The sequence below is a fragment of the Ciconia boyciana genome, chromosome 9, assembly GCF_034638445.1.
Source record: "Ciconia boyciana chromosome 9, ASM3463844v1, whole genome shotgun sequence".
Taxonomy (NCBI): domain Eukaryota; kingdom Metazoa; phylum Chordata; class Aves; order Ciconiiformes; family Ciconiidae; genus Ciconia; species Ciconia boyciana.
The window spans coordinates 42,067,581-42,094,738 of record NC_132942.1 but is presented as its reverse complement, the minus strand read 5'-3'; the positions used below and the strand labels follow the sequence as shown (position 1 = coordinate 42,094,738).

Genomic DNA, 27,158 nt, shown 5'->3' with positions numbered 1-27,158 from the left:
TCAAAGCTCAGTTGTGGTTTTCCTGGTTACACACTCTAGTGGTGGCTCAGAAACGTCCTCTTGGTTCTCTCCATTTGTCCCTCTTGCCACTGCCAGATTTTAGCTCTTCTTTTACTTTTGGTAGATTTTTAATATTGTTTAGCTGAGTACCACTTCATTTGTCCTACAAGCAAAGAGACTTTGATCACTTGTGATACGCCACAGTCCTACAATCAGAGAGCCCAGCACCCTTGTGTGTAGTCAGATGGAGTTTGGGGGAGCTCATTAAAGATACTGGCACTGAACCTCAGTCACCTGAAGCAGCCAGTACTATGTCTGGCATGAAATATGAAAAAGGACCTCTTACTACTCCCTGGAAGCCTCAAGGCACTTCTCACATGAATACAAATGCCCAGCAGCTCAGTTTGACTCCTGCTAGTTAGTCTGCATCCTGTATAACAATCCCGAGTCTGCTGATACACAGATATTCTTTATTCTGAGTCCTGAGGCTACTGCCACAGTCACTGACTCTGCCTTCTGACCCAGAGATGGGTTGGTTATCACCAGTTTCAGTGGATTAATGATGATGGAGAGCTTTCATTATACTTCAAAATGAGTCAGTGCACATCACTCACTCACTCCCACATCAACAAAGACATGGGGCCACAGTCACACAAAGTCTGCACCAGCCATGATACTTAAACTTCTTTCTGCTATGTATGGGACCCACGTGCTGTCCCAATCGTTAAGTGCTGACTGCAGCCTAGAAAACACAGAATGATACAGTAACTGTGTAGCTCTGTAATATGGTGTTGCCACTGCTAGTAACAGGCCGTGTTTTGAGTTTGCAAGGCCTCAAACCTCAGGATGGAGGTCTGTCAGCCTTGCTCTGCTTTTACTTTCCTTGACCTGCCTGCAGCTTTGTTTTACTTGGTTTCACTGTAACAGTGTTTGGCTAATTTATTTTTACTCGTTTATCTTTGTATGGTACCACCAAAGTTTCATAACTCTCACACAATGACGAAGTACAGAGAAATACAGGCCTTGTATGATAAAAGAGGCCTTGAGAAGTGGTGACACAGGATGCAGTACAGAGAATTACAGTCATGGATAACAAGACATGAAGCACAGACTTGACACTGGAGACCCCATGGCTATAAACAACTCACCAATGTTTAGTTAAAGAAATGCAGACCTGGAGCTGGACAAAACTGATTTTAGGGGCAATAAAGAAAAAGTATCTAACAAATATAAAAGACATTACATATAGTAAATTTGGATGTAACACAGAGCTTCAGACCAATGAAGAAAAAGCAACATGTAAAAGCATGTTAGCAAATACATGAAAATGACCCCAAATGATCCAAAAGGGAGGAAGAAGAAATGATCAACATGAGCATCACATTTGTCCTGGCAAAGGACTCCGGCTGCTGACAACTTGCCATAACACCCCTACCACAAACACTGGAATGAAACCACCAACTTTACGACCCAGAAGAACCAGGAAATAGTGAGAGTAACAGCAGGAAAAGGGGTAGAAGCTAAGAAGGATGTGTACAACAATTTTACAACTGTCATATTATCATTATTGAAAATGTTTCTATTCAGAATAATTATATTTTTTTCTGCAGTAATTCAATCTGGATTAAATCTTGGATTAGGATGGACTTGGATTAGTTTTCAGTTTTACTAACAATAAATTCCTGGCTTAATATATAAAGCGGGCTTCCCCTTCGCCCGTCAACAAGAGTCTGAGTGTAACAATACACCACCAGGGTTAGCTATTATTTGCAATGCTTCTTTAGAAATTAAAGCAACTTTCCTGAGTATGATTCTTTAATAAAGGAAACGAAGTCTTACACCTCCATTTTCCCTGCAAGCAGCAGAAAGTTGCAATTTAATCTTCTGCTTGCCCACAGAGAGGATTCATTTTCTGCATGTTCCTTTGGGGTTCTTTGGAATGAAAAATGCTATATGGTTATAAAACATTCTCTTAATGAAACTCGCTCTGAACTAACTCTGGAATTCATGAATCTCCTCCTAAGCCCCTGTGTACATTTGCCCACGGCACAAAGTCTGACACAGCTGTCAGACTCCCTTACCTTAAGAGAAACCCAAAACAGGAACTGCAGGATAATTGCAGGTCAGAAGTTAGGTGTATTAGCAGAGAGATGTGGAGAAGACCACAGTGTGCCTAAATGGGACATAAAGCTCCCTATCCAGTGCTTATAGACTCTCATTTGTGTATGAAATATCCTCAGCTTGTTCTATAACAAAACCCAAAACAAATGAAAACACCCAAATGATATAATCAAATTCTCCATATTAAACACAAAACCACATGTATAGAAGAAAGCAAACAGCAGCAAAACCCCATCACATCAAAATGCTCAAAATATATACACTCTTCTCCTCCTGTGCTGAGGATGAAAGAAGAAGAAACCACATATAGCAGATGTTAGTTTTGTCACTTACTCTGCTACTGGAAAAGAATCGTGGACAATAAAGGCAATTTAATGTTGCGAAAACAGCAAAACTGTGTTGAGATGTGTAATAAGTAGTACCGTGTGCAAGACAGAAGCAGGAATTCTTCCATCTGCTCAGCACTGGGGAGCCCCAGCTGTATTATAGCACCCAATTCCTGCCCACAGCGTGGAAGGCAAAGAGCAATTGGAGAGGCAGATGTCTAAAGCTCATGGCCTTAAACAAATCTGCATAGCAAATGCACACAGGGCTGTTGTAGGCAAAAGGATCGTCCGTGCATCACCCTCATAGTGGACAAGGCCAAGAAGTGATGGGCTTCAGTGGAGGCAAGGAAAATTCTCATCAGAGATGAGGCAAAACTTGCTACTAGCAGGGTAGCTGAAGTACTGTAGTAGATTGCTGGGAGATCACAGAGACTATATCTTTAAAACTCTTGAAGGAAAAATAAGCAAATACTGGAAATTATACAAATAGGAGGGAGGAACCTGAGGATATCTTGAGAACCCTTCCCCTGCAGATTTCAGGATAAACCTAACCAGGAATCTATACAGAACAGAAATGGGAACTAAACACTTTTGCATAGTTTTCTAACATTTTTAAGGTCCATGGTGTTCATTAACTTCCATGAAGCTCACTGGATAGCAAATTTTTTTTTTTTCTGTGCCCAAAAACAAGTGATAGGAAGGAGTTCCCTAACTGAGATTCCAGTCTCAAACTCCCCATCATACAAGACTCTTCATTACGGTGGATTTGGTGCTGACAGCTAGAGATAAAGGGTGTAACTGCAAAATCACATTTGTGCTCCCTACTGCAGATAAAAGATGAAAATGATGCCTCTGGCATTTGCTTTCCTAGCTGGTCATATTCTCTTTTGGCAACAAAACATAAGGAAAGGGGAGAGGAAAATAATTATGATCTCAGCTTGGGGAAGGATTAAAAGGGAACAAGAATGGCAGAACTACATACCCAAATTTAATTGTTTTGAGATTGTCTGCAACATGGCCACTATAAAAAAATACCTGCTCCAGTTACAACTCCTCCATCCTTACTATAGTGAATTAACAACTCTTTCCTAGCAGTCTCACAGGGACAAACTGCTCCTGCCACTGCAGAGAAGGCTTCTGAAGAAAATCATGCTTTTTTACAAATCTCAACCATTACTTCATCATTTTCCTGAATTGTCTGGCAAAGAGGTTTTTAAAGGCCTGCATTTAAATTCCGGAGTAGCTATGAAATGAAGAAAGCAGATTGATTCACATTCTGTTCCACTACTCTCTTTGCCAAAGTGATTTTTATCAGAGAAAAAAAAAAAAACAACTAAAAAACCACAATTTGAGCCTGAGAATACTGTTGTCAACTTCAAACCATCGAAAATTTTTACGGCTTGCTTACAATATAAACCCTTAGAAATTGGGTTTACAGAAGAAATGCTGCCAGAACCCCTAGGGCATATTATCCACTTGTTCTTCACATGGAATTAGTGCAAAATATCACCCTTACATTGCCCAGAAACCTTGCCAACAAATAAGAATGGCGATAGGCTGAGAGCACACTCTCTGGGATTTTTTATACTCATTTTTTTCCATGGCAACATGTCTGTATCATAGGCTTTTAAGCATCCATAATTTTATTCCATCTAATCTCTGCATCATCTTGTTTTGTTTGTTTATCACTTCCAGGGAGCACCTGCCATGCTCCTAGGCTGCCACAAGACAAATAAAACACATCTTCATGAGTGGTTGGGGTCAGCTGATGTGTGTTCCTTAGCTGCAAATTTCACTACAATTACACCCAACCTTCTCACCTCTCCCACTTACCAGTCATTATTTGTCCCTTCCTTGGTTTTTCCCAACTTGTTGTTAAGAAATTGCATAGCCTCCACTAGCATCGTAAATGCCAACCAAAAAGATTAAATGCAGCTGTGTGCCACCTCATTCTGTCAGAGAGAACAGATAGTGTCCTCAGAGTCCACCTGCCAATCTTCAACGTAGATGGCAAGGGAGTTTTCCAATCGGATCCTGGGTGTTCCAGTGTCTAGGTTTTGCTGAATAGCCTTGAAGAGATGGGATTTAAATTGTATTGAGGATATTAGTCTAAAGTGAATGAAGTGGAGACTATACTTCTCGTTTATATCCCTAGAGTGATAAATGTGAGAGTGTAATTTTTTTTTTTTCTAAGGCAAAGAAAATGGGAAACCAACACGGATTTCAGACACATGAGAAATAGCTTATGAATTTAGATGATGGTTCAGCAGAAATAAATTGTACATCTGTTCATTCATTTTAATAAAGCAGGGAAATGACACGCTGCTGGAGACCTTTGAGAATGCTGGTACTTTTAAATTATGTTCCTATAATAGTAGCATTAACATTTGTAATGCTCACCATACTTTATGAATTTAAGAAAAATAAATTTATTGAATAACTGAGCTTCAACCTATAGTCTGGACTCTGGGCATTTAAAAGTGAATAAGGTGCTTCCTGAATACTTACAAATTAGTCCAGGAAAGACATTACAATAGCTTTACTATGTAACACAGATAACCCTCTGTGTAAGTGTTGACAAACCTTGCTTATTATTTCTGAATAAATAATTCAGATGTGCAACATGTAGCTGAATGCATTTATTTCTGCTGACTAGTACCTAGTGTTTGCACTTATAGGCAGCTACAGTCTAGTACTTCCCTTTGAAAGCAGTCTTTCAAAGAAACAAACTAGATGCTTTTCTTGGCTGTATGTATGCATGGAAACATGTACTACCTTCTGCTGAATTCAGGCAGGAATATCACCTTTCTCTTGCGTCTCCCGTAACACAAAAATGAGAAATGGAAAAAGTTATGAGCCGAATACAATTGCTTCATTGTTTCTATTTTACTGTTATTTACAAAGATGACATACAAATCTAAGAAATAAACAAGTGAGACTGCGAGGCATGTCACATTTTAAAAGCTTATGTTTTGATTTTCCAAACTGATCACCATGGGAAATAATAAGTTAAGAGTTCAATAATAGCTGTCATGTTTCCTTTAAAAGCACAATTAGTAATATCATTAAAATTCCCTTTTAATCGATTGCATTAAAGCAATTGCTACGAGAGTAAAGAGAATCTAAAACTGATTAGTTGCTCACATATTGCCTCATTGATCAACTGAGATAATCCTCATTCAAGAACAGGGAAAACAGGCAACCCTGACATCCTTGAAAAGTGCTGAAGTTCAGCTGAAATTGGATGTCAGAATCTGAGACCTCTTTTTGTAATCCACCCACACTGTTTCCCAGTAACATGCCAAATGAGTCAAGAGTGCACGCTTAAATATTTAATCTTCCTAAAGCAAAGACTTCACAGAGGCTATGCTGGAACCCAATATTGTTAAAAGAGGTGCCTTACTGCTAACATCTATATCTATATCTACCAGCATGTGAGTGTGTTCGTGTGCTCTGTATTGCTCACTCCAGTTCCAGCAGGCAGTCCAAAAACAATCTCAACAGGCAGTCTAGGTAAACAAGACTTATTGTAATTTGGTTCTTTTGTGCATACAGAAGAACTGAAGAAAAGAAATACCTCTGGGACACAGAAGACCCCTAGGCGAACACTTACCATTGACAGAAACCGTACAGATTTATTGATTGAAACTGCATTTTAATCATATGGCTGGAGGAAAGAAAACAGTTCCTAGAGACTGCCAGTCAGACTCAGCATGGGGCATGATAAAACTGTTTCTGCCATTAATATCAGGCAGTGGCTATGTTAGAGTAAAAGGACATTAAAGAGTTCAACATCTGCAGGCAAAGTTGAATTTATTTACTCATGGCTTCAATTATTATTTAAGATGGAAAACTTGAAAAGGTCAGAGCTGCTAACTTAGAAAGCATGCCCTTCATTTGTCTTCAAACATACGCTTTTTTCTAAGCTTAGTTCAACACTGAATCAATTAATCAGGTACAGTGTTCTCTGTTTTCAAATGCTAGTTGTGTTATTTTCAAGTAGACAAGCAAAACCAAACCAAATTTCATTTTTGTTTTAATCCATATTAGAAAATGCAATTTTAGGACAATAAAACATCTGGTCCTCAGTTTAGGTAGGTAAACATCTGTGGGCCTGTGTTTCTATTTATATAGATATGCATATGTAAAGAATCCAGATTTACATTATAGTCTAATCCTGCATTCACATCTCCATGGAGCACTCTGTTTGGATGGGAGCCATAGCTTGGATACAGGCAGCTAAGAATATCAATGCTATAGATAAATCTTTTTCCTTGATATTATTTCAGCAAAAGACAACTGTTGGTTTAGATTTAGGCTTATTTAGCAGTATTGATTTTTCTTATGTATCCTTTGAAAGTTTCTCACATAACTCCTTAGATTTTTCAAACTTTTTTTTGAAGTAAAAGATTGCTTTCAACCCTTTAAACTTGTTGAGGACAGCAGCACTCTCCTTACCATCAGTCTTCTAAATGAAGAAAAATCATTGATCTAAGAACATCTGACAGTACTACATAACGTATGGGCACTGCTGGCCTCAGTGACTGAAGGCAGTCAAAACAAATGAGCTGAGGAGGAGGAAATAAAGCATAAAAGAAAAAAATGAGATGATGTGTGGAAGCAGACAGTGATGGTACTCGATTTATAGAAGGCAGGCAAAGAGCGTACATGGACTTTTGCGAGTCATAAGCAAACAGTCAGTTTAAGTCATGAAAACAGAAAGGTGGTTCCCAAGGGAAGCAGGCAGCAAGGGGAGGAAGAAGATTTCACTGGGGGACAGCATCAAGGAATGGAAAAAGGAAGATCTTCCAGAAATAATACTAAAGGAGCAAAATCACGGGGACAGAAAGAGGATCATGAGATGACAAAGGTCAGAAACATAGCTCTTTATGAAATACTAGAAGAAGAGTTTTCCATATAAAAAGACAGTGGGGAAAGTGACAAAAATAAGAACAGAGAGAAAGGGGACGTCACACTCAGCAAAAAGGAGTCAATGGATACATCACTGAAATTAGTCTTGGTAGATCTGAAGCAGGAACTGGAAACAGGAGCAGAGAGGCATTTAAGGGATGCTAGATGTCCAGGCTCTGAACAAATGACAGACTCAAGGAGTCTGGAGAGGAATGAAAAATTAAAGTTAATCATTAAAATTCAGAGAAGGCTCCTTACAGGCTGCTGACTAAATAGTAGGCTTGAAAGGGAGAAAGACCAAAAGATAAGAGTCTTCTGTTTGGTTGGTTGGTTTGGAGGGGGTTGTTTTGTTTTTGAAAAAGAGAATGATGAAGCAGGCAGAAGGGATTTTGAAGGATGATGCAAAAAGACAATGATAAATTTCAGCACTGGGCAAATTAAATACCAAGAAGACTAGACAAGTAAGTAGCTGGAAGAAGTCTTCCACAATATGCAGAGAAGTGAACAAAACCATCTCTATAAAAGCTGCATCAACCTAAGTGGAAGAGGAGAATAGGAGTTAGAATACAAACTCAAAAGAACCGGCCATAGAGCAATAGTGTTGGAGGGAAACATAGGGTCAGGTAACCAACTGGGATTCAGGGATTTTTCATAATGGGGTCAAAGTCTAGAATGGGAACGTGAGGATAGCATCAGTACTCTGTGTAGTGTTGGGATTATACTTTTTCTTGTGACATATGGACTGGGAACACAGGGGAAAACATTTGTAAAAACAAATAAATATTAAGTGACTGTTAGACAGCTGGCTAGAGAAAGGGCTACCCTTTAAGCAAATAAGCATCTGGGACTCTAAGGCAAACAAGTCCTGGAAATAAGCCAAAGTAGAAAGTACAAGGATATGAATAAATTACACTTCTGAACCATTTTCCTCAACAGAGACTATAACTGCAAAGAGTTCTGTATGAATCCCCTAATCTGTTTTTTTCTTAAATGTATCATCACCGTTTTCATTCCAGTAAATTCAAGAGACGATCGGCCCTATGGAATCTTATTGCTTTCCAAATGAGTCTCTTTCATAGGCACTTACTAACAGTTTTACTTGAATAAATGTACAGCTCCTTTTAGCATGTTGATTTTTATCGGTTCGCTATTTTAATGTTTCAGAGCAGAAGGAAAAAAGATATTTTGTCTAAATAATCCTGACATTTTGATTCGTATGCACAGATGGTTAGCAAATTTTGTAGTAGCCAAATCACTTTTAGTGTTGCTGACAAAAATCTTAAAATCTCACTTGTCAGTGAAGAAATTGATAAACTGATCACAAAACCTAAGCAGTCATATAACTATTATTTTTGTATGAATATACTTCAGCTTTATAAATCCCTTCTGCTCATATAAACTGCAACTATGGTACCAGCTCACACATATTGTGTAATTGCTATTAAATAGGGTTTTGTCTGGTGCAAATTGAATACGTTAAGATCTATAGTGTGTTATCTTGTTTAATTCTACTTTTAAAATAGAACTCCTACAGATGCTAGAGGCATATCAACAGCGAGGGTTTCTTAACTCATGGGATTAGAGTGATATTTTGCTACACATCTAACAGTTCCTCTATTTATTACTCCTCAAATCAGCTGTGCTGTATCAGACAAGGAGATTTAGAGTTCTTGGTATTTCTGTTAAGATTCCACATTCCACATGTGAGGAACCGTAACCCTTTATGCACATAAAATAAAAGTCCCTTCAAGCCACAGAAAATTTGTGCTGGCTGCACCACAAAGGTAATACCTGGTCATCTATTTCCCACTACCTGCCCACCAAGTTACGTATTGTCTAGGCTGAATGAGATAATGATGATTTAGAAGGCACTCTGCAATGAGTACCACGTATGGAAACCACCGTGTTTCCACACAGAGCTTAGGATTTCAGTCAATTGGATGTTGCATAGGCAAATGTGGTCTCCCAATACAGAACCCAAAAGTTAATTTGAGAAAAGAGATTGATGCATTCTTTCATATCTTGATCTGAAAATAATTGTGTGAAGTTTCTTTGAAGTCTGGCTGTCACCTGCCTGCACTCAATGTTGAAGGTGGAACTCCTTGGACAGTTAATGAGGGACAACATGCTACAAACCACTCTTGGAGAAGAGTGAAATTAAAGGGAATGTCCATGGAGTGCTCCAGCACATTCAGAGGGAAAAAAAAAAAAAAAATTCTCAGGCAAAAGACTCCAATTTTAAGTGGTCCAAGATTAGGTCTGGAGATGTTACATTATCTTTGTTCAGCTTGTACTTCTCTCAAGAGCCTTTGTTTGAGCCTTCCTTCCTCTTTAATTTCTACTATCCGGTTACTTACCCAAACGTATTTGTGCTAGATGTAGTCAAAACTCTTACTGCTACTGTTTGCTTTGTAATTCAGACCTTAATATCTACGGTAAAGTTCACACTTCATAGACCACACTGAGGAAGCATATTAACCTTCACTTCTTGTAGAAGAGAGCAATAAATTGTGGGTTTATGGCTTTTTTGTTGCTCGCAGTGTTTGGATATTTGCTGTTAGCAGAAGCAGATGGAAGAAGTCTTCAGAGGATAGTCAGCATTGGAATGGTTTTGTGGTGAGAGTTTACCAGCTGTAGTGAGAATTGCTGTTATTACCACTGAGTTGCTGCTGACCTTCCAAGCATAACCAAAGGGTTGCAAAAGGCAAGGACTCACACAGAAGTTTGCATCAGGACTGCTCAGATCAGCTGATCATAACAAATCAAGGAAATTAAACAAAGGGCAGGAAAGCAACACAGAAAATGAGGAAAGAGAAAAGAAAAAGACTGGCAAATATACAAGTTTACTATGTGAGCTGACTTGGAGAGCAAGAATGCTGGGAAAAAATCAGATCTGGAGAAGCAGTGAAGTGCCTTTGTGTTCCTCCTCAGTTTCATACTGTTTGAATGATCATTTCTATTCATAGAACCTTTCCTGTACTTGTACAAGTGTTTCTCAGCTGCTTTCAGATTATAAAGCAGGCACTCTGTTGTTTTATGTACCACTGAAATGTGTTTATCTGGAGATTAAATAGACAACTTCATGTATTTCATGACCTTGGTGGAGAGAAACAAAGCAATGAACTCACCCCTCACAAGCAAAGATAAATGTAGAAGTCTGCTGCCTACCGCTATGCAGTGTATCCAGCTCTAATTATGTGATAAGTGGATGGACTCAGTGTTAAACATATTTTGCAAAAGTTCTTGAACAAAGTGCTTACACTGGTTATGCAGATAGCTTGCTCAAAGCGACATGAATACAAATTATTATGCACACAGTATGAATCTGGATGAGTACAGGAAACAGTGGTCTTCCAACCCCTTTTTTTTTTGCTGAACAGTCCTCTATTTCAGTCAGTGCACAGAATAAGTGTATTTGTTTTTCTTTCTCTCTCTAAGATTATTCTATTTTTACTTGTCATGCTACAGCAGAGGGTTTTTTTAAGGTCACTGGTAATTCAATCCTGAGTGGTGCTGAGCATTTCTCATCACATGAGAAACCTTAAACCAGCTAATTCTGATAAGAAATGACACCCAATATTGAAGAAGAAGAAAAAAATAATAAAAAGGTAATTATCCAGATAGCCAGATTGTTTAAATAAGTCTTCCAGATATTCTTAGTTTGGTACCACCACAACACACCTCAGAAATATTAGCAAACATTCTTTTTGATCACAGGCATTTTTCCAAGTTATTTGAAAGTGATTAGGTTTAGAAGATAGACAGACATTTGGGATCCTAATTGCACTGAGAGTCAAAGCAATCTATGCTCCTAAAACCAGCTTTTTAAACACCAGTGGGAATCGGATAGGTCTTTACACCTATTTTTTAAAGTCCAATAAGCTCTTCTTTTTTATCTTTGACATCTAAAATTATTTCAGGAAAAAAAAAAAGAGGTCTAAATGCCTATGTTATTTAGATACTTAGATCCCTAAACCACTTATGTGATTTTGAAAATCTGTTCTGCAGATCATGACAACTAAGAAATCTTTGAATGCCTTGGACTTTGACACAACTGAGAGTAGTGACCAATTATTAACCATGAAGAAATGGTACAGTTAATAGAACTTTACTGAAAATTTAAAATTTTGTGCTATTTTTGCAGTAAGAACAGAATGCTCACAGTCTTCATTTAGAAAATAAAATATTTATCACTATTTAGATGCTTGTTTCCTTTCACATGCATTTAATAAATAGCTTTTCATTTGACTAATAGGTACTCTCTAAACTAAATTAATAGATAATTTGCAAATGAGCTCTAGTAGAAACACATATACATCTACATCTTTGCCTCAGCTTAAACATGAAAGAACACAAGTCAGTTATGGGACAACTTGATCTCTTCTGTTTTCACCAAAACTGCTAGGTTAATATCTGTGCGGAAAAAAACGTGTATCACAGGTTTAACACTAGAGTTATTTATTTATTTTAAGAAACAGACAATATATCCTGAGTTGCAAAGTTGTCTTCTTCATGCATGGTCCTGATTATACAAGAATAAAAAAGATATTAAGGGCATAATCTGTCCTCCATATCTATGAGGATAACAGAAGATGTAATGATTGTAAGTTCTAGCACAGGAAATTCAGATCAGGCTATGCAGAAATTTTCATTGTGCAAGATTTCACATTCAAGATTTGTGCAGGAACAGACTGAGGAGCCTTTTGATTTTTGATCTCTGGATGTTTTAAGAACAGGTGAGGCAGATATTTTACAAGGATGACATAGGAATACCAATCCTGCCTTGATCCTGTTTCCTCTATTTTCCATGACCAGAGAAATTATATTTGAATTCTGCCTTTCACATGTGAAAAATATATCAGGCAATGTCTTTCATTTGTTTTCAAGGAGGCTTTGGGGCACCTGGAGCTTTCGATATGTCAAGTATGTTAGTGAACTGCTACAAGAGTATGAAGTGGAAGTAAAGCTGAGTAAAAAGGCCAATGCAAATATTTAACTAGCGTAGGGGGTTTCTGAAGGGTAAGATATGCTTCAGGAACCTTGCTAGCTGTATTTACAGCTCTAGAAAAAACAAGGATGGCCAAAGAGCTCATCTCTGATGAACCCTAGCCATCATGAAGCTGTTCTCTATGCCAAAGGTTACTAACAGCTGTAGAGGCTTTGTCCTGCTCTGTTGAGTTGCTGTATGAATTCTGCTTTCGCTGCAAGTAAATTGTCTCACAGTCCAAAAACGTGAGCCAAATGGAAATTCCAATATGCATTTTGTTCATGTGATTTTGCTCAAATGGTTTTATCCATTTCACAAAACTATTTCTCGTGGCAAAGCAGTACTGGAGACAGTTTGCTCCAATTCGAACAGGCTGCTAGAATTTAAGACAGGTTCCCATAACATTTAGGCCATAGTTTCTAACTACGCTAACACATAGTTCTATTTCTAACACAGCTCTATTTCTTAACTATTAGCCTGGCAACGGCTTCTTCTCATCTGTTCAGATCTGCTTACTGCTGCTCAAGTACCTCAGCTCAGTCGTCTGGCCTTTCAACATCCAGCATGAGAGAATGGTACATGAAATGGGAAAAAGCCAACTCAGCTTGTTGTCACCACCTTGCTGAGCCATGCTGGCAGCTCCTGCTGGTCTTTTGCCTCTGTTCAGTCTGGTTTACAGACTGACTTCTCTCCCAACAGGAAAGTAAAACAGGGCTGGTACCTTGGCCATGCTCCTGAACTGTGTGTTAGTCAAAGGACAGCACTATTTTGCTCAGTTTTGCACACAACTATGGTCCTCAATAGTGGTTTCTCCAAATCAGATCTAAGGGTCTAGAGGAGGGAGTTGCAGGGGAATCATCCACCATTAACAGAATTGTTAGTGTCCAAAGGTAGGGTCCAGCTCACTGGCAAGGCCCACAGAAAAATGAATAAGATTAATTAGGAGTCCCAAAGGGCAACATTTTCCCTGTAAGACAAGATAAGAAGGACAAGGGTTGACTTTCAGATCACAGAAGAAGGGGAGGTGAGATTTGTTGTTTATAAATGTGAAAACTGAATGGACAGATCTGGTCTGTGTTGGTAAGGTATGTCTAGCATGGAAAATAACAATATCATGTCTAAGAGAGAAATGTTTGTAAAAGAAGTATGGAAGAAAGAGCCAGGAGGAACCTTAAAAGTGCTTTTAGTTCAGTATTTGTTCCTCAATATGATTTAGCCAATACCAAGAATCAAGACATGGACTCTCAAAGCTACAAGCATGTTTCTCAACAGCCTGAGCCGAAAAATAAATCTCTCCAGATGGTACTCTGAAAGTCTCATATCCTCTTTGAACCACGAGCAGACGGAGGTACATATTGTACTCCAGGGGCTGTTTTACCCCAGTGGGTAGCACAACTGAATCAGAGGACAGTGCTGGAAGTCGTCATAAATCATGGTGACAAGCAACCTATTCACTTACAGGTCTCTATAGGAATGGATGAATCATTTATTAAAGCACACATTAGTCATTTATTACTCTTTTATAAACCATTTATCAGCAGATATTCAAAATGTGAGCAAATAATATTTTTCACTTAAGACTCACAGCACGAGTATATCTCAGATTTCACTGTGGTGACATTTTGCCAAATTACACAAATTTTATTCTGTTCATAGGAGGCAAGCTTCTTTATTTAACTGGAAAATTAATTTCTAAGATCATACATTCCTAAAATCTAAACTAGGAAAAATATTTTCCCAAACCTTACTCTCCTGATGTGACAGAATTCTTTCTATTTTACATTGCTTTGTCCCAGAAATGGATGAAGATGAAGGTGAGGGTGGAAGTGGCAAAAAGAGGAACTGTCCCAAGAATGAGACATGAAGGAAGTCTCTCTTTCTTATGAGCAAGTAAGAGCACACTGACAAGTCCCACTACTTTTAAATGTATGACTAGGGATGTGCTGCTGTCCCAAATCTGTGGTGAAAGACAGATGTGAGAACTAGGTGAACTGCAGAAAAATCATCCCCTTAAGCCACATCACTGCATTCTTCTCTCGAGCACCTGATAGCATTTACTAAGGAAGGACAATATATCTGATATTAAGGAAAAATAAAGTATTACTAAAGAGCAGCAATGGAAGCTTCTCCCTTGGGAACAGATACTTTAAAAAATCAGGACAGAAGCCAGAAGGACGCAAACATACTCAGTGGAATGACATTTTTGAGTATATACTCTGCATTCAGTAATGGTATAAGACCAGAAGTAGGATTCGTTGTATTATTGTTTGGGAGGAGGAAGAATAGACAGGAAGGGGTAAAATCCATATTGTTGTCATGTTGAAACAATGTTTTTTCCTCCACGGGGTCTTAGGGAAGATCTGGGCAGAACCACGCCTACAGGAACAGATACAAGAGAAGTATTTACCAGCTTGTGGCTTCCAGCAGATGCTACACTGCTAGTTTTTCATCCCACTTCAACCACAGTGACATTAACTGTAGACTAAAATCACTGTTTTGCAGGCATATAACACTGCAGTGGTCTGTCACCAATTGTTAAAGTGACACGAGAAAAAAATTCTCATTTTTCTTAATGTGCTAGGTATAAAAACAATACTCAGCACCATTAGCATTCACTGTCTAACTCATTCCCACACAGTTTGAATACCTCGCAGTACACAAACCAGGTATCAGATTTTCCAGAATGATCAATTCCTGCTCCTTGCTTTTCTTCATTTCTTACTTTCACATAAGTAATCCCTTGCTACTGAACAAAAGTCAAGCCTAAGCCCTTAACTTGATGGAAAGGAAATGCCAAATTGCTCTTTGTGATACAAAATACACGTTGTATTCAGTAATAATTCATAAAATTAATTTAAAAACTCTTCCATATTATAGAAATAGGGTTGTAAATTTAAAAAAATTCCTGAAGAAGAGGCCACTAACTTTACAAGTATCTCTATTTTCATTCTCTATAATTTAAATCTGGCACAATATCCTGGCCATTGTGACCTTTTAAAAGGTAGACCTTGCTACCTCACCTGGGATTTTTGGAGGAGCTCTTAAAACATTGCTCTTTTAGGCATTAAAGATGAAATTATTTAAACCCCTGGAGGGAACAGGGTACTGTTTGCATGTCTGAATGGATTTTTGCACTGCTCAGAGCCTATTATGAACAGTAAGGGTAAGTATATACGTGAAACAGAACAAGGCAGATTATTTTGGAGGTGTGTAGAGTGATGGGGCAGTAACAAAATAATTAACTGGGCTGAATCCCACAAAGCTGTGTCTCATACATTAACCCATCAAAGTACCTGACACAGACTTAAAACCTCAACGGCTTTAACTATTCCTCTGAAGTTAATGGAAGTGCTACGTTGGATCACAGCCAGGTTTGCTCAGCTTCTTCTGTGATTATGCCCTGACACACCATCAATGAATTTTTCCCTAAGCACGAAGGCCACAACTGCATCAGAATGGCACGGGTGTGGTATGCAGGGGAAAAAAATAGCAGATGGAAGAACAGATTCACTAGACAAATATTCCCTCTTCCAGCAAGATATACATAACCCCAGTAGAGGCTACTGCAAAACTGCGTACAGCAACAAAGAAGCATTTAGGCCTTTCTGAAAGCATCAAAGAAAGCCCATTAACAAGCATTTTGAATAGGTGTGTAAGGACCTGACCTCCAAGGAATAAATATAGTAAACAGGAGTACACAGAAGTGTATCATTGCTTAAGGGTAGATCCATAAACTTGTTTCTGGAGAAAAAAAAGAGGAAGAGATTGGTCAAGTGTCAAAAGATAAAACTAATCTTCAATGGACAGAGACATGCTCACTCACGCATGGCTGAGACTGCCTTGCACTGAGGACTCAAAGAAATACCTGTTAACACATATAAGGCTTCTTGGAAACAGAAATATTTAGAAATATAGAAATTTTCAACTTTGGAGAAAGCTATGAAAAAATCATTAAACTTCTGTCTTGGCATTAATATTATTGAAATCATATATATCTTTATTAAGATATATATAAAAATGCATTCTACTTTCTATAAAACACCATTTAGTGCACAGTCTGGGGTACCCAGTGCTGTACTTATACAGTATCCAGACTTTTGAACTCCAGCTCTCATAACTTCATTGGCTTTCACTGTGTCAGATCAGGAATTAATTTGGCCCCTGTGTTTACAGATGAAGAGAATACATTGAAAACTTGGCTTAATCGAGCTACATCAACAGCATATGACAAATAAAGGCAGAGCTATTTTAGGTAGAAATTATACTATCAGAAGAAAACACAGGCCAGTAAATAAGCGTTTGTTTTACAAAAGGGAAAAAGGCATTGAGAGAAAGTATCTTTAAAGAGAAGGAAGATAGAGAGGAAAACATGTCAATACCATAAGAACCCAATCCTAAAGCACCCAGTCTCAAAGTAAATAAAAGAAGATGCACTCTGAAATCAAACCTTCGGATTTACTGAATTTGAGCTTTCTACTTCAAAAGTTATCTTATAGAATACGTCTTTTTCTTTCAAGTCTTCTTCAAATCAATAGTATTGCAGCATGTGGTATGCGAGTGGTATTAAAATACAGTAACTAAGTACTTTAAACAGTAAGCCAAATAAAGTGGCATTAGCTCTGTTAATAGACGCTCTCCCTCCTCTTACACTACTTATTTTAAATAGAGCATATGTTTCTAAAGGGGCCTGACACCATACGTCTAAAGACTGATTTTTCCTGCCTTATTCATGGAATAAGAATCTCACTTAGCAAGGCAGAGGGGAGATTTCTGAGGTCATTAACATCAAAGAATAGTGAAAGGTTCAAAACCATGTCACAATGTATTAAAAAAAAAAGAAAAGATGTCTCTATAGGAAAATTTGTAAGCCATAAAAGTGCAAAAATACATATAAGATCGGACTTTTCAAAGAAGGCTAAATAATACTGTCTCTTCACACTTCCTATTTTATTTCTATACTGAAACCACCAGACTTTCAAGGGTCCAGAGTACCTTTTACTACCACTGACTGAACTGAATCTATAAACATTTCTGAATTTCCACAGAAATAGACACTGTCTAACAGTACATTTGGGGCTAAGCAGGCACTGAAGTTTTTTAATGTCATTCATCTCTGAATGACATTAATTTCTACCAATATTAATTAATACAATTACTTCTTATTTCTAAATACACCGAGTTGTTCTTTTACATTGTTATATTCCAGAGTGCTAAAAAAATACAATATTTTAAATATATTTTAACTATTGATTGTCAGGAAACATCTTTCAGAGCATTAAAAGCCCAATCTAAAGAGTAATTCTAAGGGAATTAATAGTTTGATCAAAGCCACTTAGTTATCACCTATGGACTTGGAAAGGTTTGGATTAGGCTTTCCATGGCACTTTCTAGGTGACTAAAATGCTCTTGCCAAAGCATTTTACTTAAGTAATTATAGCTATTGCCACTGAAAAATAATATTCCTGTTGGCAAAATTCTCATTGTTTCTTATTTCTTCTTCCCTTTTTTTTAAACCTTCTCCATCTTTTTTTAATCCGATTATCCAGTTTCCATTTATAAAAGAAATAATTATTCAAGTAAAATTGCAGTAATTTGTTTCAAAATAATGTTGTCAAACTGCTAAAATTAGGCCAGAAAAAAAACATTTTAAAAAAAGGTAGAAACATATCTTGAGGAGAAAACCAAGAGTTTTATAGCAATTGGCTTTCTTTTTCTTCTTCTAAAATTACCTTAAAATCAGCATCCCTCATGCTTACATCTCATCCTTTGGGAATATTCCTTAAAATCTGCAGAGCCCCAGGAAACTTTTACAGCAAAATCCAAACCAGCTGTTATTAGGTAAAACTTCTGACACTCTCTAATTCTCTCCAGATACCAGAGGCAAAAAAAAAAAGTCAGACTAATAATAAATGTAGGGAAGGGAAGGGAGCAGTGTGGGAGGGGCAGGAAATTCGGTAGATGGTTTGCCTGAAACCAGAAACTTTGCTGTAGCACTATTACACTCTCCTGCAGGCGGTAAATATCTTTTGTTTTGGTTTGGGTTTTTTTCAGACTTTTCAGCATTCTTCAGAGGAATTCAACTTGCAGGGAAAAAATTTTCCTTGCAAATGCCACCTGTAGGTTAAATGTAAAGCTTTTAGGACTAGAACTTTCATTACAGAACTCTCAACACTAGCTGTCTCACAGGTGAATTACTGAAGCTAGGACAAGACATGTTGCTTTCATCCATGTTCCCGACCATCAAAAGCCCTAAGCTAGAATGTAGGCAGGAGGGAATTCTCTACTTTCTTCCATAGGAGCAAAAGGAGAAAGTTACTACTGGCAAACTTATTTTACAGGTTTTCATCCTGCTAGCCAACCTTTGAACGATATCTCTTGAAATAAATTTTCACCCTGTGGTTGCATTTTGTTTTGGAAATGATGCATACAAATTTATGAATGTAAAAGAAGAAAAGAGCACCTCCAGGAAAGTCTGTCACATTGAGGTAAAAAGATGTCTTTAAGTATTTTCTTCCACTAAGGAATATTTTTGTATTTCGAAACAAGCTAATTACAATTACACGCACCATTTTGTAGAACACAGATGGCAAATTCTTACCTCCTTCTTGGTAAATTCTGGTGGATGGTCGTTTTTGTCATCAATAAGAATAGTGGCAGTTGCTGTGCCAGTTAGTCCCACATCAAGACCACCCATATCCTTAGCTTCTATAACTAGCTCATATTTCGGGGTTTCCATAGTCTGAAAAAGTAACAGAAAAGGAAAGGTTAAAAAAAACCCCACAACAGATTACATACTACTTTTAATTCACATTAAAATAATAAACAAAAAAAAAATCTAAAACTTAATTTGGCCTGATAAAACATAACATAGAAACGGATCTGTTATCACAGTGTTTTACCAAAACATCACAGCTTTCTATGAGCTTCAGCTGCTACAATGGAAACCTTATTTGGAATACAGTATGAAGGAATACAGGTGAATATTGGTAAACAGAACATAATCCTGTTATTTAAGGAAATTAGGAAAGAGGAAAGAAATTAAAACATACCAGCTCTTTAAGAGTAAGCTCTCACTTCAGTGCACCAATATTTAGCAGCTTGCTTCATCAGTGTTATGATGGGTACATAATTAAATACTAATGTCACAATCTACATATAAATTCACTTTATTTTATTAAATTGCATTAATTCTGTATATGAACACTTAGAATGGTAATCAAAGTTTGCTTCACTGTAAGAAACAAGAAAGCAGTTTCTAAAATGGGCAACAATGGCCAGTTATTGTACAAAACAAATGTGTATAGTAACATTAACGATTTACATCTATAATATCTGATTTCTATGTCATGGTTACTTATCTGACTGCCTACCTATTGTAGAACCAGACAGCATAGGTCCATAGCAAAAGCCATCCTTAATTTTCCTCCCCTGAAAGACAGCCATAACTCGGAAAAAAAAAAAAAAAAAAATTGTGGCCACTACTCTGCAATGGGAATGTTACAGCATTTCTAATCCACCTCTCTTGCATCAGGCATGAAAGCACATCTGTTTGTAAGCTGGACAATGGGGCAGTAATACATCCCATCAAAGGGAGCTATTATCAGCATCAGAACCTGCTCCCATGGAACTCATACAGAATTTTGACATGGATTTCACCAGAGACAAGACTGGGCACCTAATTAAAATGAATATTTTTTCCCTATTTGTATGGCTGCCTTATATGGAACCATCTGCCCAAAGACCATATGTGCTGCATCATCAATGGAGTACACAGATGGGAAAGTGCTGCAGTCACCTTTAAAACTACATGGTAAAAATACCACGTGTGCTCAGGAATATTTTTTCAAACCTTCCTTGAAAACTAAGTCTGGATCTCAGGGGCAAAGCGATATAACGATGCCTGAAAGGGTGGATAGCGCACCACTGCTAGAGGGCTTTTTTAACCTCAGACCAGCTCTATCAGCCAGCTGTGTTTACAAGAACCAAGGCTACACATCTTTGACATCACTCGTCCTGTGTCCTTCATCTAACACTTTTCCAGAGAATTAACATGCAGGGAGACAACTGGTGTGAAACTCCATATAGCAACACAGTGATCTCTGTCTACCACCCATACACTGCCTTATAAAGCAGAATCAAGGAAGCTGAAGTAGGGCTTATCCCATAGCAGAGAACATAGAATCACAGAATGGTTTGGGTTGGAAAGGACCTTTAAAGGTCATCTAGTGCAACCCCCCTGCAATGAGCGGGGACAACTTCAACTGGATCAGGTTGCTCAGAGCCCTGTCCAACCTGACCTTGAATGTCTCCAGGGATGGGGCATCGACCACCTCTCTGGGCAACTTGTGCCAGTGTTTCACCACCCTCATCATAAAAAATTTCTTCCTTATATCTAGTCTGAATCCACTCTCTTTTAGTTTAAAACCATTACCCCTTGTCCTATCGCTACAGGCGCTGCTAAAAAGTCTGTCCCCATCTTTCTTATAAGCCCCCTTTAAGTACTGGAAGGCTGCTATAAGGTCTCCCCGCAGCCTTCTCTTCTCCAGGCTGAACAACCCCACCTCTCTCAGCCTGTCCTCGTAGGAGAGGTGCTCCAGCCCTCGGATCATTTTCGTGGCCTTCCTCTGGACCTGTTCCAACAGCTCCATGTCTTTCCTGTGCTGAGGGCTCCAGAGCTGGACGCAGTACTGCAGGTGAGGTCTCACCAGAGCAGAGTAGAGGGGCAGAATCCCCTCCCTCAACCTGCTGGCCACGCTTCTTTTGATGCAGCCCAGGATACTTTTGGCCTTCTGGGCTGCAAGCACACATTGCCAGCTCATGTCCAGTTTTTCATCCACCAGTACCCCCAAGTCCGTCTCCGCAGGGCTGCTCCCAATCCATTCATATCCCAGCCTGTATCTTCCCATTGAAAATTTTAAGACGTATTTCTCAACTCTAGCTTAGCAAAGCAACCTCTTGGGCCACACAATCTTCTCTGTAGCTAAGTGATTTGAAAGCATTCACTAAATAGTGCATTTCACATTATGCATTTTCCTGGGTACATCACAACACCTTTCCTGAAGCGTGTGTAAGAAGGAGATCCCAATTCCTTAGTACTTAGATCTTGAAGCATTTTTAGGCCATGAAAGAAGCAACCATATCAGTTGTTCATCAGATCAGCTATTATGAAGCAATATATTTGCATGTAAAATTAATGAGTCAAGCCAGAAGATATATTTAGTTCTAAAAACATATGGACTACTAGAAAATCAGATGCCACTGCCACTTAGGGGATCCTAAGAAATGTATTTCCTTAAGTCTTACAACATTATTGCATGAAATTCATCTCAGAAGGCAGCAAACCCAGAACAGGATTTGGATTTATAACTTCATATAAATATATGCAAAGAAATATTACTGACATGCCTCCAACACAAATTCAGATTACAGTGTGGAACAAAATTTACAGTTTTCATGTATTTATTTTCTAAAATATTTTCAATGTATTAAAACCTGAATGGAGCTTCTCTCCCCTCTCCTAGATGCAACTTTTTCATTATTTTGATTAGGAAGTTGTTATTATTGTATGGAAAACTTGCAAAGCCATTTATCACTTCATGTTTATAAGCTTCTTTGCTCAGAAGGAGGCCCATTTTTTACTCACAAACTGGCCTTTTTTCCTTTGAAAACTGTCCCATTTTCTATTGAAAGCAAGTCCATTTATGCTAGACATTGTGTCTACTGCAGTAGAAATTTCTGTGACAGGAGTCCAATGTTTAAGCTCGCAACGGAATGTGAAAAACATTGAATTTTGAGTAGTATTTCATATCATTATGAATACTTCACACTTTCCTGCTATGCAGCACTTTCTACATCTAGTTCTGTCACCAAATATTTGCTTTGTTAGAGAAAGCAACTCCTAACAGATCCAAACCTGAGAGCAGAGGCACGTTCCCATCAGATGCTCTCTTTACACTAGGAGATTGCATGTAAAGGACTTTTTAGCATTTCTCATACTTCTAGCCCATTTAATTCAGGCACTAGTAGCAATTATTTGGATCTGTGTGATTTATCATGGGTAAATCCTGGGACACAGGAGTGGGGATCTGTGGACAGCGCATGGGTCCCTGTGCTCTTACTAACCCTGCTCCTCAGCTGATGACACTGCAGAGGGCCAGGGTCTGTGCTGGGGGCATCCCTCAGGGTAGGGGCTGCAGTGCAAGCTGTCATGGCAACTCCTCGTCTTCTCCCTCTTCACAAGGCTCAGGCCTTTTATCCCAGTGCAGTCTCTCCCTGCACTTGCTCCCATCTTGTGAGAAATGAGTGCTCCTGGAGCGGGACAGTGGAGAAGAAAAGCAGCCTTCCTTCACCTTCTCCACCCCTGCTACACTGTGCAGGTTAGGGATAAATGCAGCACCCGCTATTGGTAGCATTTTGGGACCCCACAGTCACTCAGACTGTTGTGACCATGACATTGCCTGTCCCTAAACCCAGGTCCCCTGCTTCTCGAAGAAGTGCTCTAGTCCCTGAAGCACACTCTTGCAAAAACAATCCAATTAATACCATTTGGATAGTGAGATATTAGCAACATAAACATGTAACAACTCTCAACAAAGTGGATCTACAGCTAAAAAGGATAATAGATTATTTTAATAAATGAACATTAAGTTGCTGGTTTTGTGGCTTATTATTTATCAACTGTGACTTTGTGGAGTGTAACACTGTTGAGAGGGTTTGCATAATTACAGCAGGAGAACCACTCCTCTCCCCATAAATTTTCACTCTAGTCATTTAGCCACGGCAGGGGTGACACTGGCTAATTGTTTGGTTTGCCAAGGAGGTGAGCTGTGTCTTGAGTGTTTTTCTTTGAAGGTACACCCACTGCCATTCTCACCAGTGTTAACATTCCTATCAGATTTCACTCCCCTGCTGTCTTGACATAACTGGTTCAGCACTGGTAGGCAACGAGAGGCCAGAAAGGCATTTTTTCAGATTCCTGTCAAAGCCAGCAGGATCTAATCACAACAGAAGGAAATAAACAGTTCAGTGCAGATACACACAGGTGAAACAAACCAAGTGATTACTTTTAGGTAGTGCTGAATGAAACCAGGTAATGATGGTTTTCTGCTGAGTCTTAATCTTCTAATATTTCCTAGAGATACAATAAAAAACTATCAGTGACTTAAGAGAAGCAAGCCATGGCTAGTATTTCAAACCACCAGCAGTAACAGTCCAAGTCTTGGTATGGGCTATCACTTGCAGGCTGTAAGGCATTTAAATTCATCTGGAATCGACAGCACCTTCAGTACAGTAGGACTCAAAATGTAAGATGGAAACAAGTGGAACTACTTGCATGATTACAAGAAAGGTTTAGGACCCTTAGGTGACCACTGGTATTTTCAAACATGTCCAAGTCCTGAATTTCCAGTTATGTACATAGACTCTCAGAGCCTTGGTATTGCTTGAACAACAAATCCCCTCTCTGCAACTTCAGATGTCCAAAGCTTTTAAAAACATGACCAATGTATCTCCCCTTGTTTATTTATCTGGTAAGTAAGAGCAATCACTCAGGAAGCTGACGTTTTCACTGAGGCCTGGCTTTTTTCCATCTATCTTTAGACATTCAAATTAAGTGTCTACTTTATTGGAGCATCATGCCTTAGAGTCAAAGGAGAGAAGCCGTTTCTGTATTTGTCTGCACTGATGATCTCAGGAGCTCAGTGCTCCCTAGTGCATGTACCTTGGTGCATGACTAAAGCTGGCTGAAGATCTTAATGACTTGATAAAGATCACAAAAAGTCACACCAAAGTGAGGAACAGAAATCACATTCTGGCACTGTATTAAAGAAGCATATCCTAGCAGTGAATGATTAATTGTTTATCTTGATTCGATGGTCCTGGTAACTTTACCTTTGGTTGTGGGAGAAGGTAGGAAAAAAATCTAGTTTTGCTTAACTTCTGAAGCTCAAAAATTCCCATCAGACTTTTTATTTGAATATAAAGAAAAGCAGAATAAGTAATGCAGATTCGCCAGAAAGAAGAGCATGAGAAAACTCTAATAACAAAGACCTCTTTTTGCCATTGACACCTGAAGAAGTTATGACTAAATCTAATCTATAAAGTTGGCATATAGATCACACATGTATGAAAAGCACTTCATTCTGGCTGAAAATTGAAATCCTGGTCACTGTTACAGTCAGTCAGATACAACGTACATTGGGAAGCCTATCATTACTAAAATAATGCTTTCTGTTTTTCCAATATAACTATCTAGTTATTTTCAGGAGATAATATATTTTCTGGAAGGACACACTATGGGGTATTTGTAAATCCATTTGTGACACTGAAGCTAAACTAAGAAGAATTTGGATCAAGGCTTAATCTTCTTTGTAACGTGAAGACGGACTGGGTTCAGAATTTTACGCTACTTTACTCTTTTATTTAATCTGTAATTCAAAGATGTTTAAATAGGAGTTCAACATATTTCCTTGTAGATCTTCACAACATGGTTTTTACTACCAGTATTTAAACTGTATGTAGGGGGGTTGAAAAAGAATCATTTTGGCAAACATAATTTTTCCCTATTGTATTTATTCACATCATCAGCCTGCTACCCGACTCATTATATTTTGTAGTTTCCCTTTTAGTGAATTTTAGGATCCTGCTAAGGATTTCAGGCTGTGAATCCCTGCCTCACATCAGCACCCATCTAAAAGCTGCAGATAGGCACCAAAGTCTGGCAAACAACAGGACCCCAGAAACCATCTCTTCAGTGTTTCCTCCTGGCTGGGTGTCCCCCATGAAGTGTCTTTAGCTAGGTCTTCAGCCAGTGCTCTCCTGTCATTGTAAGACACCTATGAATTGCTTGTCCAGAAAAGAGCACACTTAGTATCACAACACCCAAACCTTCATTTGGTGCTTCAGTGCTCCATCTAAAAAAAACTGGAGAGAACAGAAATTCCTGAATTCACATAAAGTACTTGGTTGCTAAGATCAAAACAAACACTGTTTGGGAAGCAAACACTGTACAAAATGTTCAAAACTCTTGTAAGGGGTTTAAGTATTCTTTCAGGCTATCTTAATACTTATTACCACTACAGAGTTTTTTTACTATTTCATGGATATTAATATTTTCTATAACAATGCAACAATGCCTCAACACTTCTATTTATAATTCTGTTTATAAACTATGTATTCATGCATAATACTGTATCAGTAGTGTGCTACCATATCATAGTTGTTACTAATGCCTTCATAATGTAATGCTAACCAGAAAGAAAAATTCTTAGGATTTAAATAATTTCGGTTCATGCTAAATAAATGCTTGTGTTAATTTAAGATGATAATTGCCATATAGTATGTACTGAATATGTCCTATTAAGACATAATCAATGTTCTTGTTGAGTAACAATATCAATATTGAATCTAACATTGTTCCAGAGCATGCTGTCATGATTTTGACAAATGTAGAGTAAAAAAAATGAAGCAATGAGGCTATTAACAGCTCTAACAGACATAATGCTTTTATAATTATAATATCAGCATTTATTTTAGATGCCAATTGCTTCTGCGTAAAAAGGGCAATATACACAGAGGCTTCGCATTCAGAGCTTGAATTACAGTTTGATGAATACAAAAACCCAAACAATTTTGTAATGTAAATCTTCTTTAGCTCACCAATTTCCAATTTTTTATATCATAAAGGAAAGTCTATAGTTTAATCACTGTAATAATGTACTTCTGTTATGAAGAAAATCAATATCTATTTACTACCCACAGGAGACATATAGTTCATAGGTATATCTGGAAGCAAAAGGAAGACTAAATTTTCTCTTCAGCAGTTGCTGTTAAAAAAGGAAAGAAATTGCTCCAAAGTGCTTGATACAAATAGGTTTCCTGGCCAGAGATAGTTGTTTCCCATCAAGAGGAAATCTGTAACTATTTACTACATAGGATGTATAGGATCAAGACTTTAATTCTTCATAATGCTGACATAACTATAGGGCTGATATACATGGATATGTTTGTTATATTTTACATGGAAATACAGGAACTCTATGTGCATGTTTCCAATATTTTGTGTAAAATTATCAGTTTTGACTGATATGCAAATTAGGGTTTAGAGCTGCCATTGAATTCGTATCATTTCGGAGAAGGCTGCCAACCATGATAAGGTGACACGCTTTCCTTTGAGACATATTAGAAATCTGCAGAGAAAAACTATTTGTTTACTGCTCACTCACTCACTGTACAAACAGGTGCATCTCGGCTCTTATATACAAGCACGACAGCATTTATGCAGACATTAACTTCACTTAAGGGAGCATCCTTACATTGAGGATGTTACTAATAAGGAATTTCTCCTTGGGTAGAGATCACCAATTTCTAGGACAGAACAGTGATTGAAGCCCTGTTTAGTCCGAGATATTTCCATTTAAATTATAATTGTTAGTTAGGCTACTACCAAAAATAAGCCCTGGGAAGAGAGCAAATATTCAGTATTCTAAACAAAATCCTTAGTTATCATAAAAGATATAACACCATTGAAGTTAGTACCTGTACACTGATTTTTACCCACTAAAGTTACTTCCCTGAGTATAATTTGTTTGGAACAGAGTAGCATGTTGATCCGCAACAGCTACTCACTAGATGCTCATCGTTTGGGAAGAAACATTTTCCAGGTCCGCTGTGCTAGAAGTATAAAGTACTACAATAATTTTGAATGGCAATGGAGAGTAAGAATCACAGTGTCCCAAGAAAATACTTGCTGTCAAATGTCATTAAACCATACTTTTTTTTTTTTTTTAAACACAAGCTATGTTTCAGCTTTCCTT

The 27,158-nt window shown here is 38.1% G+C and overlaps 1 protein-coding gene across 2 annotated transcripts in view; it reads right to left on the bottom strand.

Moving 5' to 3' along the window:
* Window positions 1-27,158, bottom strand: part of CDH13 (cadherin 13) — a 521,177-nt gene that overhangs the window by 79,938 nt on the left and 414,081 nt on the right. For both annotated transcript variants that reach the window (XM_072871837.1, XM_072871836.1), the window contains exon 8: window positions 18,944-19,084. In XM_072871837.1, coding sequence (XP_072727938.1) covers window positions 18,944-19,084 — 141 coding nt within the window. The remainder of the gene's footprint in view (window positions 1-18,943; window positions 19,085-27,158) is intronic.